The 14,380-nt window shown below is 43.0% G+C and overlaps 2 gene segments (V, D, J or C); both read right to left on the bottom strand.

The window, feature by feature from the left end:
• LOC105546653 lies at positions 1-653 on the bottom strand. The segment is given in 2 exon segments: positions 1-473; positions 605-653. Coding segments are annotated over 2 exon segments (522 nt in total).
• A 3,084-nt stretch (positions 654-3,737) lies between these two features.
• Positions 3,738-4,890, bottom strand: LOC105546610. The segment is given in 2 exon segments: positions 3,738-4,664; positions 4,757-4,890. Coding segments are annotated over 2 exon segments (474 nt in total).
• Between the last annotated feature and the right edge of the window lie 9,490 nt (positions 4,891-14,380).

Raw genomic sequence — 14,380 nt, 5'->3', positions numbered from 1 at the left:
TCAGGAATGAATCTGTGGTCTCTTTCTACCCAAAGGACAGCCGATGTCCAAATCTACTCCTTTCCCATGAAAAGTGAGGAAGAAAGAGAGGCCTCTGCTAAGGGTCTCTAGTAGCTGCAAGGAGAGAAAAGGACGAGGTTTGTGAACAGGAAGGAGGTGACTGTGCCAGGCTGTGGCTAAGCTGCTGGCACAGAGATACACGGCTGAGTCCCCCTGTTCTGTGCGCTGGATCTTCAGAGTAGAGACGGATCCCTCAGGCATCTCTGCAGAGAACCGATCATTGGGCAGCCCTGATTTGTCTCGTTGAGCGTCATTCTGGAAGTAAGTCAGAAACGCTGGGCCCTGCCCAGGGGCCTGTTGGTACCAGTAAAGGTAATCATGACCCGAAATTGGATCACACCTGAGAGCTACATCCTGTCCCCTCTTCGTGACTTTGTACCTTGGGGACTGCGAGACTCCAGCACCTGTGTGATCTGTGGAAACAGAATTTGGCAACAGAATAAGGAAAACATTTGTAGTCATCACACACACACACACACTCACACACATGTACACGCCTATACACAGGAAGAAAATGAAACTACTTGGTGTTCTGAGGACTCACCTGTCCCTAGGAAACCCAGGACCACCCAGCAGAGGAGCCTGGTGCCCATGGCAGGGTCAGGCCAGGACGGGGGCGTTACCAGATCAGTGTCACTGTGAGCAGGAGTAGAGGATGACAGACGTCCTTGTCCCCACAGGGCAGTTCCCACAGTGACATCACTTCCTCTCTCAATCCCCAGGACCTCAGGGTCACAGCATTTATATTAGAACACACTTGGGTGACGCCTTAAATATTTATAACCTTCTTTTTTAACATCAATGCATGGCTCATCGCTTTGGACTCCAGAGCTGTCTGTACCTGAAGGCCTCACGCTGCATCTCTGAGTTCATCTTCTCATCCCACAGCCGCTCCTCTGTCTGCTGGGCATGTCCTGTAGGATGAACCAACACTGCCCCTAACATAGGGCACAAAGGGGTGAGCTCATGTCTTTCCTCCAAGTCAGGGTCCCCTCTGCCATCCCCTTTCATGCCCTAGCCTCCTCCATTCCCCCAGTCACACGTGCCCAACAGGACTGCCCCATCACATGGGTTCCCTCATGAACTGCCCTCATGCCTTTCTTCTGGGATCATTTCCCACCTTTGTTAACTGTCATTCAGAAAAGATACTTGGATGGAAACTCACAGCGGTCTTTTTTCATATTCCACTTATAAAAGTTGTTTTTAATCAATGTCATCTTAAAAGAAGGAGAATGACAATTGAGCTAATGGTTATTTTTAACCACTATCTTGACTTACTCTTGTTCTCCATCTAACCCTGTGGGCGGTATTTCTCTTTTTTTCTGATTGCTTTCAAAATCTTCTCTTCGTCCCTCAGGTTCTACAATTTCCCTATGACTTGACTATTTGTCTTATTTGAGATTCATTTTGATTCTGGAAACTCTGAATTTGGGTCCTGAACACCTAAAGAATTGTCAGCTAACATCTCATAAATATCACCTCATAACATTCTACCTATCTACCTGTTTGAAACTGCAATTGTATGCAAGAAAAAATGTGAATTTTTGAAAAATATGCATATTCTAATATATGGGAAACATCCATTTTTCCCCCCTGTTCTTTAACTTTTCATAGTTCACTTTTAATTTTCTGTGCTGCATTCTAGATGACTCCTGGAGATCCATCTTTGACATCACTAAAAATCTCTTTAGGAGGTGCCGATCAACTGTTTGACTTTTCATTTTGTTTTCGGTGATTGTGTGAGGCATTCCTAGATACATTATTTGACAATTTTTATGAAAGTTACTTGATGGTTTCAGACATTCTCTTTTTCCTTGTTTCAGTTCTCCCTCATGTTCATTTAAATGTAGCTCTCCAAACTTTCATATCTTATAATGCCAAAATTTCCAGTCTTTGGGTTTGCATTTCAATCTTCTGTTGCATGTGCTCACATTTCCTCATTGCTATCTCCTAATATTCTTCTTACTGGGAATCTGTTTGTTCGATGGTAGTCTGTGACATTCCAGAGAGGCCTGGACTGACAGTGAACAACACCAAGAGTCTGTCATGTTTACAGGCATCTCCAGGCTAACTCGCAAAGGTACGGGCCCAAGAACTGTCTGCTGCACTCTGGGCTGCTATATACACCCACGACATAGGTTGGTAGAGTCAAAAATGCTCTCTGGACAGTCCCAACAAAAGACTCAGAATAGAATTCAAGTTTTCTAATTTTTTAAAATAAATTTCATACACATATAGACCCTCTGGGTGGAGGGAGATATCCGGCACAGGATTAAAAGAAAAGTTAGTAGCCAGCGTCTCTGGAACATCTACATACAAACTGTGTCCACATTCACCTGGGCAGCACAGGTGTCCACGGAGAAGAGTCCAGGGACTGCGGCAGGTTGAGGCAGTTGTGTGATCCAATGCCTTAATCTCCGTCCTGTGCTGGACTGTGTTAAGTCAACTTTGCAAAGGCAAGAGCCTGCCTTTCCCAGAATGCCATTTCTCTTACCATTCAGGGTTACAGATGGTCAAGGTACATTTGGTAAAATTTGGAAGACAGATGAAAAGCAGTCACTATTATTATATTTGGCAGGTCATTGTGGTCAGACAGTGAGAGTCTGTGACCAGAGGATACAGAGGCATCCAACAGACCTAGGAAGTCCTGTTCCTTCTGCACCCTGTATCCAGTTCATCTTCCCAAATGCTGGCCAACAGCAGCCAGGCTGCCCCCAGTGTTTGCAAGTAAACCTGCAGGGGTGGGCCCCATACAGTGGGTACAGCTTCCCCAGAAGAAGGTTTCCCTGGACTTTTCCTGTGCTCCCAGCTCAAGGTGCCACTGCATGGCCTGGCATGCTCTGATCCTCTCGTGTTCCTGCCGCTCAAGCCTGTCCTGCCCAGACCTCCAGAAGCCCTGGCTACTGACTGGCTCCCTCAACTTCTGACTTCTCTCCTCCAGACCTTCTTTTCCTCAGCTCCTCCCACATATGCATAAAGTCTAATTCTGATCATAAATCTGTTACACTCCCAAACTTGTAGTAGCCCTGTTTTATTGATGCAAACCTAATGGAGATTTTCTTACCAGAAGTGATTTCAAGGAACAACCTTTAAGGATGGAATTCTAGAGGTAGATCTCTGATCCGTCTCGATTTGTTGTGGGGAAAGACCCTGAAGGAGAGCACAGAGACCTGGAGGAGGTCAGGTGCTACAGCCACAAGAGGAAGCCTTGAGCCAGGTGTGGACGCCATGATAGTGATTCCCCATCAATTTCCAAGACTGACCTGAGCCCAGCAATCAAAGGGGTGGGATTTGTTGTACTTAATGCTAGATCTCTGCCAGGTTGCAGTAGATGTAGCATGTTTTTATTATTGGTTCATCCACCCACTCATCACTCACTCAGCCTGTCATCCACTCATCCATTCTTTGTGAAATGGTTCTCCCTACATGCCAGACACCAATGTTGGTAAAAGCAGCAGGCACAGCCTCAGCTCCCATGGGCTTAAAAATTAGGTAGAGTTAAAAAATAACCAGATAAGTATCTGAAAAAGCCCAACTGTGCTAAAGGTTACTAACAGACACATGAGTCTACGAAAGCTTATGAGAGGAAAGTTGATCTCAGCTGGGAGGGGAAGGAGTGCTTCCCACAAGAGGGGCTGATTGCGCTGCGATCTGGAGGACAGGTAGGAGCTGGCCACTGCAGAAAGGAAGCCTCCAGCCAAGTGCGGAGGAAATGGGCTTTGAAGTCTCTGTGATAGGAATGAAGGAGGCACAGGAGAGGCTCCCCTCATGGCTGCAGTAGAGAGCGGCAGGGAGGTGGGGGGAGGAGAGACCCAGCAAGGCCTTGGAGGGTGACTGCCCAGATGGGAAAGGTGGGCCACAAGAGAGACAATGTGAGGGTGGGGGGCTGGGGGAAACCCTAGAGAGAGGAAGCAATAAGGTCACCAGAGAGAGACGGGAGTCTTGATGGATCTGAAATACACATCCTGTTTTATCCAGGTGGCCTCGGACTCAGGATAATGAGTAGAAAAGTAGGAGCTGGGGAAGCCCTCACCCTACCCCAAAAGGAGAGCTCTGAGAAAAGAACAGACAGAGCAACAAACGAGACATCTGAGGACCTGGGACCAGTCCAGGCCTGGCTGAGACTGCCTGCAGAGGCACCTGGCACAGAGCGAGGCTCATACTGCCTGGGCCACTTGGGGTCATTCGGGGTTCCAAGGACTCTGGTGTAGAGAACTCTGCTCAGGGCATCCCTGAGTTTTGGGTGAGGGAGGAGGGCAGAGCCTGCCTGGCTTTATGTGCAGAGAGGAGGCAGCCTTGTAACGCTGTGGAGTAACTGCTGGCACAGAAGTACACAGATGTCTGGGAGGGAGCAGCCGACTCCAGTCTGAGTGGGAAATCCTCTGTGTTTGATCTGGTGACATTGTAGCCATCGGGGACTTCTCCTTTGTCAGTGCTACCTTCACCAACTGAGTAATGAATCAGCCTCAGCCCCATGCCTGGGTCTTGTCGATACCAGTACATGCAGTCATGGTTCATATCCTGGGCACACTGCAGTGTCATGCTCTGTCCTGTTTTCAGGATCTGGAATTTTGGGGTCTGAGTGACACCAGCATTCACTGGACCTGCAGAGAAGGAGAACAAAGATGATGCTGCAGCCCTAGTGGGAAGGCACTGAGCCTTGAAAGCCACACAAGGGGCCCTGCCCAGGACCCACCTGCCCACAGGAGACAAAAGGCTGCACAGCACAGGATGCTGATGCTCATGGTAGATGCTGCATGACGGAGGGGTCTTCTGGGTCTGTGCATTGATGAAACGGGAACAGGACTCTCAAGGGAGTCATTCTGAGACCTCATTCTGCCTGCCTGGGCCCCAGGGAGGGAGAGGCCAGGAGAGGCCACGCCTCTTCCTCAGATGGTCAAATCCAAAATAAATGCACCAGTGAACAGCTGAGAATGAGAAGAACACATTTGTCTGAATTGAAACAAGTCTAAAAGATTTTCATGACCTTTTGGAAACAGTTTGTAATTCAATGTAAATTTTATTTCTTCAATGATATAATTAACATTCTAGTGTTAGTTATCTACATAGTGCTGTAGTCTAGAGTCTTAGGGAAACTCCTCATGTCTTCCTGGTGTTTTTGACTCCTGTGTCCCAAATACTCCTGCAAGTATCTTTTTCTAATTTGCTTAATTGACCATAATCCTGTTTAAAATCCTTTGTCTATATTGGTTTTCTCTGTTTTCAAGTTTCCAAATCCCAGGGGCAGGCTCATCAACATTGGAGGAGTTGTTTTGCTCTGTTTCTTGTCAATTCACTGACAGATGGGACTCCTGAGAAACCCAGCTGAGCACCTTCAGCTCCACCCAGGGCCCTTCATTTCCATGCCTGGGGTGAGATCACAGCAGGCAGAACCACCTCACGCTGCTGACTACCTTCTATGTGTGGACGATGGTGGCCACCTAGCACTGCCCATGACCTGTGGACACAAAGGTGGCCTTATGCATGAGGGACTCAGGGAGAGAGGGCAGACTTTAGGGTAAGGAAGAGTGCTCTGTTTGAATTTGAGTTGTCATGTTTCATAGGGGGTATCCCTTTGTGCGGGATTCCTGCCATTAATTTAGTAATAAATTAAAAGGAGCTCAAATAACATATCTCGGTGCACAGAGTCCTACACTTATTAGGACACCACAGTCAGGATAACATTGTCATGTTCTTCAAATTCTTACCAATTTTTGAACAAAGGGGATGCTAATAAGTTGTATGGCTGGTTCTGAGTACATAATTGTGTTTCATATTCTGCTCACCTCCCCATGTGCTGTTTTCCTTTTTAGCACAAGCACATGACCAGGGTCTGGGTCACTCAGTATCAGTGGGACTTTGGATCCCATCAATGGGACTGTGTTCTGTGAAGAACACAGAAGTTAAAGTCACAGCAAAGGACCACCTGGTACTATTTACCTGCAAGCTGGGGTCCAACAAACCAATAAGTGGATGCCACATATGTGATCAGTATTTCTCCGGTCCAGAAAACAAAGAGACATACGGCAAAAGAGCCTCGTGCCCAGGCAGTGCCAGAACAGAAAGGGGAATTTTCTAGCTCAAGGCTCATGTTTTATGGGTTGGACACTTGGGGTCAAGGAAGAGAGAACCCTTCTCTCAGTGTGACATTATCTGTCAATGGAGTCACCATTGCACATGGTGCGCTTGGTCCCAGTGTACTCTATGTGCTCAGGAAGCAGAGCTAAATCACAGCTAAATATTGTCCGATGGAAACTCAAAATAATGTTCTCGGAGATTGTTAGTTTTTGTCAGAATATCATCATAAAATAATTTAAGTGAATGAGTGTATGAGAAAAAATAATGAAAATGAATGAACAAATTATGTGGAAACAGCCTCTTCCAGCTGGGAAGATTTATGATGTCATTTCATCATTTTGTCTATCTCCAGGCAGGATTATCCCTAACATGGATCAGGTATCTCTCAGGGTTCTGGAAGTGTTTGAAACCCTTCTAAAGCCATAAAAATCTTTTCTTCTAATTTTTTAAATTTTACTTTAAGTTTTGGGATACATGTGCAGAATGTGCAGGTTTGTTACATAGGTAAACATGTGCTACTGTGGTTTGCTGCACCCATCAACCCGTCATCTAGGCTTTAAGCTTCGCAGGCATTAGTTATTCCCCTTAATGCTCTCCCTCCCCTCACCCTTTACCCTCCGGCAGGCTCCAGTGTGTTTTGTTCCCCTCCCTGTGTCCATGTGTTCTCTTTGTTCAACTCCCACTAAGTGAAAACATACGGTGTTTGGTTTTCTCTTCCTGTGTTAGTTTGCTGAGGATAATGGCTTCCTGCTTCATCCATGTCCCTGCAAAGGACATGATCTCATTCTTTTTATGACTGCATAGTATTCCATGGTGTATATGTGTCACATTTTCTTTATCCATTCTATCATTGATGGGCATAGCCATAAATATATTTAGGAGCACCTCCCTCTCTTGAATATTTACCTGTGTACTGAAGAGGAAGTGTTTTAATAGTTAGAGATTGTAAATTTCCATTAAAAATATACCTGAGCAAAACTGTTTTCTAGTGATAAATATCACTGGTTGTCAGGGATGGAGGGAGGCGTTGCAGAGAGGAATGAGAAAACTCTCTGCGTGATGGAAATGTTCGACATCTTAACAGGGGTGGGGATTAGAAGGGTCTATACACATATGTTGCTCCAAAATCACTGATCTGTTCATTTAAAATGTGTAATGTTTATTTAATCTACATATTAATAAAATTGGTTTTTAAATATCTGAGGAGATATGTATGCTACATACTTTAGTTAATTTCATGTAAAGAATAATCAAGCATATATATTTCCACTTCTGTGACTTCTAAGTTCTCAGCTTAAGATTTCTAGGCAGAATGTGTCTGAATCTGCCTTCGTGCATGGCGAGGGTGGAAGAGGCTGTCTGAGATTAACAAAGGGAATCAAGATATTTAGATTCCTATTATAGGCTAGATATTTTATGATACTAAATTATGTATACGGCCTTATAGATGGACTGTATTCATCTCATTTTATAGATTAACAAAACAAAAAGCAAACTAAACCTAACCTGTCAAGAGCTGGCCTCAGGTAGCGATGTGGTGGTGTTAGAGTGGGAGTCAGGGCTGGGTGTCATGGCGTCTTTTCAGAGTTCTTTCCCCACACTGTCTCCAGGATTAAATTCACCTCTGTCTATGATGTTATTGGAGCCAGCAGGTCTGAAAGGGATGTAGAGAGCAAATACTCTGATTTTGAAAGTTAGGCATCGCTCTTTATGAAAATGCCTTATAGCACAGAGCTATAAACACAGGGACCAGAGACTGAAGGTCAGAGCTGGACCCCCAGTACTGCATCCTAATAGCCATTTAATGTGCTCATGTTATTGAACCTGTGGGTCAATTCCCTCCTCTCTGTAAAATGAGAATAGCATTTGTGTCTTAAGGCTTTTTCTGACAGTTGAATTTCTAATTAACTGAAATTTTGCAAATGAAGGACTTCTATTTTGTGCATAGTAAAATGACAATAAAGGATGGAATTATGGTTTTTTTCTGTGTCTTCTCCATGCAGCATAATTGAACCATAAAGGTGCATTGATGTACTCAGAGCCTGCACCTCTGCAAATGACCCTGCCAGTCATGTGATGCATGGTTTTATAGAAACAGTCAAATACTATGCATTTATTACCACAGACCTTAAATGTGTTATATACACACAAGGAAATAATACCAAAAAAGAAGACAATCTAGCCATATGTGGCAATGTGGATAAACCTGGAGGACATTATGGTAAGTGAGTAAGCCAGACACAGAAAGACAAATACTGCATGACTCTTTTTTTTTTGAGATGGAGTCTCACCCTGTTGCCCAGGCTAGAGTGCAGTGGTGTAATCTCAGCTCACAGCAACCTCCACCTCCCGGGTTCAAATGATTCTCCTGCCTCAGCCTCCTGAGTAGCTGGAATTACAGGCGCATGCCACCATGCCCGGCTAATTTTTGTATTTTTAGTAGAGGCGGGGTTTCACCATGTTGGCCAGGCTGGTCCCCAACTCCTGACCTCACGTGATGTGCCCACCTCGGCCTCCCAAAGTGCTGGGATTACAGGCATGAGCCACCACGCCTTTTTCTACTTTTATGAGGCAACCTAAATACTCAAAAACTCATGGAAGTAAAAACTAAAACATTGGTTTCCAAGGGCTAGGGATTGGTGGAAATGGGGAGTTGCTGTCAACAGGTGCAAAATTCCCAGTTAAGCAGGATGAGGAAGTTCTAGAGATCTACTGTACAGCCTTGTTTCTGTGGACTACGACACTCTGCTGTATACTTACAAGCCTGTTAACAGGATAGATCTCATATTAAATGTGCTCACTAAAATTTTTTTAAAACGGTAGTAAAAGGAGGTAGGTAACTAAAGAGAAAGATGTTAAAAAAGGACATTTGTATAATTCAGAAACATTAAAGTACTTTGAATTAGCAAAATAATTTAATAAATACATTTCAAAATAATTCAGTAAATACATTTCAATATTAACTGCCTTAATACTGTCAAAGGCAAGAAATGTACTTTTTTAAAAATTGTCTTATCTGTTTTTCTAAATTTTATTTTTTGTTTCGTTTTTAAATTTATGTGGCACAATCCCTTGTACAAAGCGGGGGCTTAAAATGTTTATGAAATCAATAAATTAACTAATGAATAATAATGATTTGTGTCTTTTCCCTCATAATAAATTACATCAGGTACAGGAAAACTACACTTTCCTTTAAAAACATCCCATTCCCTTTTCTGTGCACTGAGAAAACTCTCTCCTCACACAGCCTTCATTAAAGAGATCACCTGGCCTCATTCATAGCACAGCCATGGTGCAGAAAATTGCACCTCTCTTTTTTGTCACAATGAAGGATGAATGAACATGGTTAGCCTGGAAGTTGTATGTTCCTTGGACAGCAAAGAGACTATAATGATCATATATAATGCCTACTTTCTCTTTCTGCTAATGGGGACCTGGAAAGGGAAGGCCATGTGAGATGACAAATCTGCAGAGTGGGGACAGTGGGTAGAGGTGTTGGAGGAACAGACTTCAGCCAGTTATGTTCTTTTCAATTAACTATTTATTGATACATATTAGATGTACATATTTTTTAAGTAGATGTGATCATTGATACATTAATATAATCAAATCATGGTCATTGGAATAGGTATCACTTTAAATATTTGTCTTTTCTTTACCTTAGGAACATTTGAATTATTCTCTTCTGGCTATTTGGAAATGCACAATTGGTTGATGTTAACTACAGTCACCTCACTACTGATCTATCCAACGCTAGGTCTGGTTTCTTCCATCTAAGGGTATATGAGACCCAGGAAAGCTGTTTTGGTCAAAAGTATGCACAGTTAGTTAACACTTATTTTGCATGACTTCTGTCAGAATCAAAACAGATCTTATAAAGAAGCAGCAGAGGTAACTTGGGAAAGACCTGTTGGATCACCAGATCCTGAGTCTCTCTGGCTGCCAACATCCCTTTCGTGGTCTTTTTCTGAGTGGAGGCAGGAATGTTTTGGCATTTTCATAGGAAACTTGCCTTTCTATTTACTTCCTCTGCAGGCCATCCTTTGCCCACTGTACCCTTAGGCGGGTCCCTGGCTCTGCTACCTGATGTATCATTCCTGCCCTGAAGGGTCCCAAAACTAAAGGTGGAGCAGGTGGAGCACAGTGTCCACATGTCCATGTCACACCTTACTCCGCCCACCGCTGTCCCTGCCCTGACACTGATTCCCAAGCCCTTGATGCCCCGGCCCCTTCACCGTCCACTGGCCAGACAGACACAGAGATACTCTCTTGTTGGTACAAACTGAGGCCTTTCACACCCCTACCCTTCCCTGGACAGTGAGAGGTCTGTGTTTAACTCAGAACCCACTCTGAACTCAAATGGCCCCCACCTGATGCTAGCAGGCAAGCTAGGCATTCTCTTCAGCCTTCCTCTTCTGGGTCACCTGCCCTCCCCTCTCCAGGGTTCCCAGCAGCATTGCGGAGACACAGCGCCTCCAACCCCCACCCTCTCACATACACCCTCTCTAAGCTTTCCCAGATAAGCCAGTTTAGGGTTAATGTTTAAATCCTCCCTTAGCCAGTGGAGACAAAAGTGTGCATTAACCATTTTGATTGCAAAATTAATAGTTGTTATGTCATTGCAATTTGTATGATAACGTGGAAGAGAAGAGCCTGAATAAGACAAGGCTTAGAATTAAACAGCGTGAAGATATCCAGCAGAATGATCTTGGAAAAATACTTAATATCTCCTTTTGATTTATAAGATGCATGTGTCTTCACATTTTGTATTTAGAGTCATTATTACCAAATATAGTGCATTTAATAAAAGGGGCTTCCAGTTTTTACATATTTGATTCTGAATTTATAAAAAGTTTTGAAATAAACAACCCTATTGGCTATAGCTTAGGCAGATTGAGTGGTCTGACGTTTCCCATCACTAGCCAGAAGTGCCTACGAGCTCCCCCCGTGACCCAGTGCCTCTTAGTAATGCAATCCAAAGATAAACTATTTTCATGTGGATGAATCTGCAGGAGAAAATGCACACACATACACACACACAGACACAACACACTCACAAATACACTCTTACACACACACACACACACACACACACACACACACGGTATCTTCTTATTGCAAGGATGATAAGATTCTCTTACTGAGCACAGCCAATTTTTCTCTCAGTGTTTTAGGTTGGTTTCTGGGATGCACCCCTGATAATGTTTCCAGACTTACAAAGATGTGGTTTTGGAAAAGCGTGGTTGTGGTGAGGAATTTCTTTTACTGGATCATGGGACTGGATAAATATTATTATAACATAAATTTCTTTGTTGCAAATGGACATTTGTGAATTCCAGCTTTAGATATAATTATGGTACTGGGTAGTACTGCTCATTAATCCTGATTGGGAAAACACATTTGCTTGGAATATTGCAGAAATTGTATGGAAAATTGAGTCAAGCCATAATGACTCTCCGTTATATTTCAGGTAAAAGGAGCCCCTTTTGAAGGGAAAACAGTAATAGATAATATTTCAGAGCTCTGTATAAATGGACATTAATTTATTCATTTCACAAACATCAAGTAGTATCAATTATATAACTGAATTTTCCTCTGAATGTAAAGGAAAGAGAATGATACACTACAGTACCAGGGAATGTCAGGGTAAGAAGCAAAGAGGAAGGGAGATGTGAGTCAGTCCTTGATAGATGAGCAGTGTCTGGCCCTGTTTGGGGAGAATACAGTTTGTTCCAGGCTGTGGAAATAGCACAAATACACAGGATGTTAAAGCCTGTAAAAGCTCGAGAGCCTGTGCTTTCCTAACCTGCTGTATTTCCTGCACAACCACACTTCCCTTTCTCTACGCAGATGAACTTTAGAAGACATGGGCCCTGGGAAAGTGGGGTGAGCTGGATCAGAGGCTCTGGAAGCTTCAAACGTCTCCATTCCTTGTACCATCTGTCAGTATTTAATTTTTTACCCCCATTCTTGGCAAATGCTAATTTTTTTAAAATAATGTTTCTAAAGTGATCATATATTTTGTCATTTTTGTAACACACAGCACTGCCAATCAGGCATGAGATGAGCCTATAAGTTAATTTCATAATTTCGCAGAACTTTACTATTATTTCATCTCAGCAAAGATGTGAGTCAATTTCCTTATCACGTATAGCTTGGGTCATGTGCATAATTTCCTGTCATTTTCAAAAAATATTAAAAAGAAATTGAGGACCTCGATATTATCTTTGAAAACCTTAGGTTAGGGACTGCTACGCTAGCCAGTTCTCACCTCCTAACCTCTTTGTCTCTCTTTCCATCTATGATCCCTTGATTCCCCTGGAGCTGTTCTGTCCAAAGATTCTAAAGATAAATTGAAATTACCAGATGATTTTATTATTTCTTACACGGTCTATCTGTAGTCCATTCCAGAACAGCCAGCTCTGAACAATTTTGTTTTCCATTTGTCTCTTCAAATCTATTTATTGATTCACTGATTCAAAACATGTGATTTTTAATACCTTCCTTGTCAGATATACAATGTCAGGATTAATGGATAAAACGTCCAACAAAGTCCCAACCCACAGAAAGCTCAAAGCTGAGAAAGATATGCATTTATTTAGTAGATATTTACTATAATCATGGAAGCAATTCTTAAAAACACTGTAGGTTAAAAAACTAAAAAGTGAGGAAGTCAAGAAAGTGAGGAGCCAAACCAATGTAAAAATGGTCTATGTGATGAGTAGTCATTAAGAATGATGACAAGATTAGTAGCAGACAGAAGGATAGAATGAGAAGAGAGTTCTGAAGGGAAAGAAGCAAGTGCAGTAAAGAAGGATCCTGTTCTCACGCCATGTGTGTAAAGGAGCTGGGCTTCAAAGGAGGAAGGAAAATGATCTGGAGGCAGCAGAGAGAAGCCCAAAGAGCAAGGAAGACACCAAAACAATATATAAACACAGAGTAGGTCTCCCGATGTACATTAAAGAATACCCTGAATTTCATTCCGCATCATTCTAATCTTGAAAGTCTTGGCCTTTGAATAACAAAAATAGGACAGTGACAAGTGAAACCTGGGCCTCTATGGAAGAACTCAAGTAAACCCAAATTGTCTTGGGCAGACAAAATACAGGCACATTTTGCAGCAGTTGCCGATGATACACTGATAGGGGTTGAGAAATAATCAGTATGTAAATACTACTAGAGAAGAAAGACATTATAACTCTTCATGATAAATTGTGAGTGCTGTGTAGAAAAGTGTGGCATAAACCAGAAAAAAAAAATATATACAGATTTGGCCGTTCAGGACGCAGCATCAGGGAGGAAAGAGGGCACAGTAAGACTGGCCAGGCCTGTGTATGTTTTTTAACTTTATTTATTTATTTTTTGCGTGTGATTCGGGGTCTTACTCTGTTGCAATGATCATGGCTCACTCCAGTCTCGAACTTCAGGGCTCAAGCAATCCTCTCAACTCAGCCTCCTGAGTAGCTAAGGCTGCCATACCAGGCTACTTTTTAGTATATATATATTTTTAGAGACAAAATCTCATTGTTTCCCAGCCTAGTCTTGAACTCCTCACCTCAAGGGATCCTCCTGCCTCAGCCTCCCAAAGTGCTGAGGTTATAGGCATGAGCCACCATACCCGGCCCTGTGTGCTTTTAGACAACCTATGTATATTCATATTAATAGTTCCAGAACAGGCAGTGGAGGAGATCTCATCAGTGTCCTGTGAGTGCACACAGACCTTTAGCTAGCACCTGGCTTGCCTTATGCAAGATAGAAACAAACGGATCCCTGTAGGCCAAGAGGGGTAGCTTACTTCTAATGTATTAAACTGCCTGTATTATTCACATTGAAAATCTCTTTAAGTGTAATGTAAAAATCCATGTATAAATGTTAAATTGAAATTAGCATTATAGAGGGATGTCCACAATCATAGAAAAGAACTTTCATTTATAATAAAGAGCACTTGTCGGGGAAATTTCTGTTCACGGCTTAGAGTGAGAAGAGAGTGAAGTGGGCAGAGTAGTTCACAAGACGTAGCCATTCTCAGGAGCTCCCACTGTTTGGATGGGGGTGGCAAATATAGGACGGCAGGGAAACCTACAGTGTGGGTAATTAAGGTTTATCTTACCTGTGTGTGAGTTCTGACCCCACATACCATTTGTGAGAAATTTGCAAAACGCGTTTTCTATATTATCTCCTACACAAGATTTTGTATGTTGATATTGTATCATCTTCTGTCTTTGCCATGCTCCAAACCCAC

The sequence above is a fragment of the Mandrillus leucophaeus genome, unplaced genomic scaffold (genome assembly GCF_000951045.1).
Source record: "Mandrillus leucophaeus isolate KB7577 unplaced genomic scaffold, Mleu.le_1.0 Scaffold365, whole genome shotgun sequence".
Classification (NCBI taxonomy): Eukaryota; Metazoa; Chordata; class Mammalia; order Primates; family Cercopithecidae; genus Mandrillus; species Mandrillus leucophaeus.
This window is presented reverse-complemented; position numbering and strand designations above follow the sequence as displayed.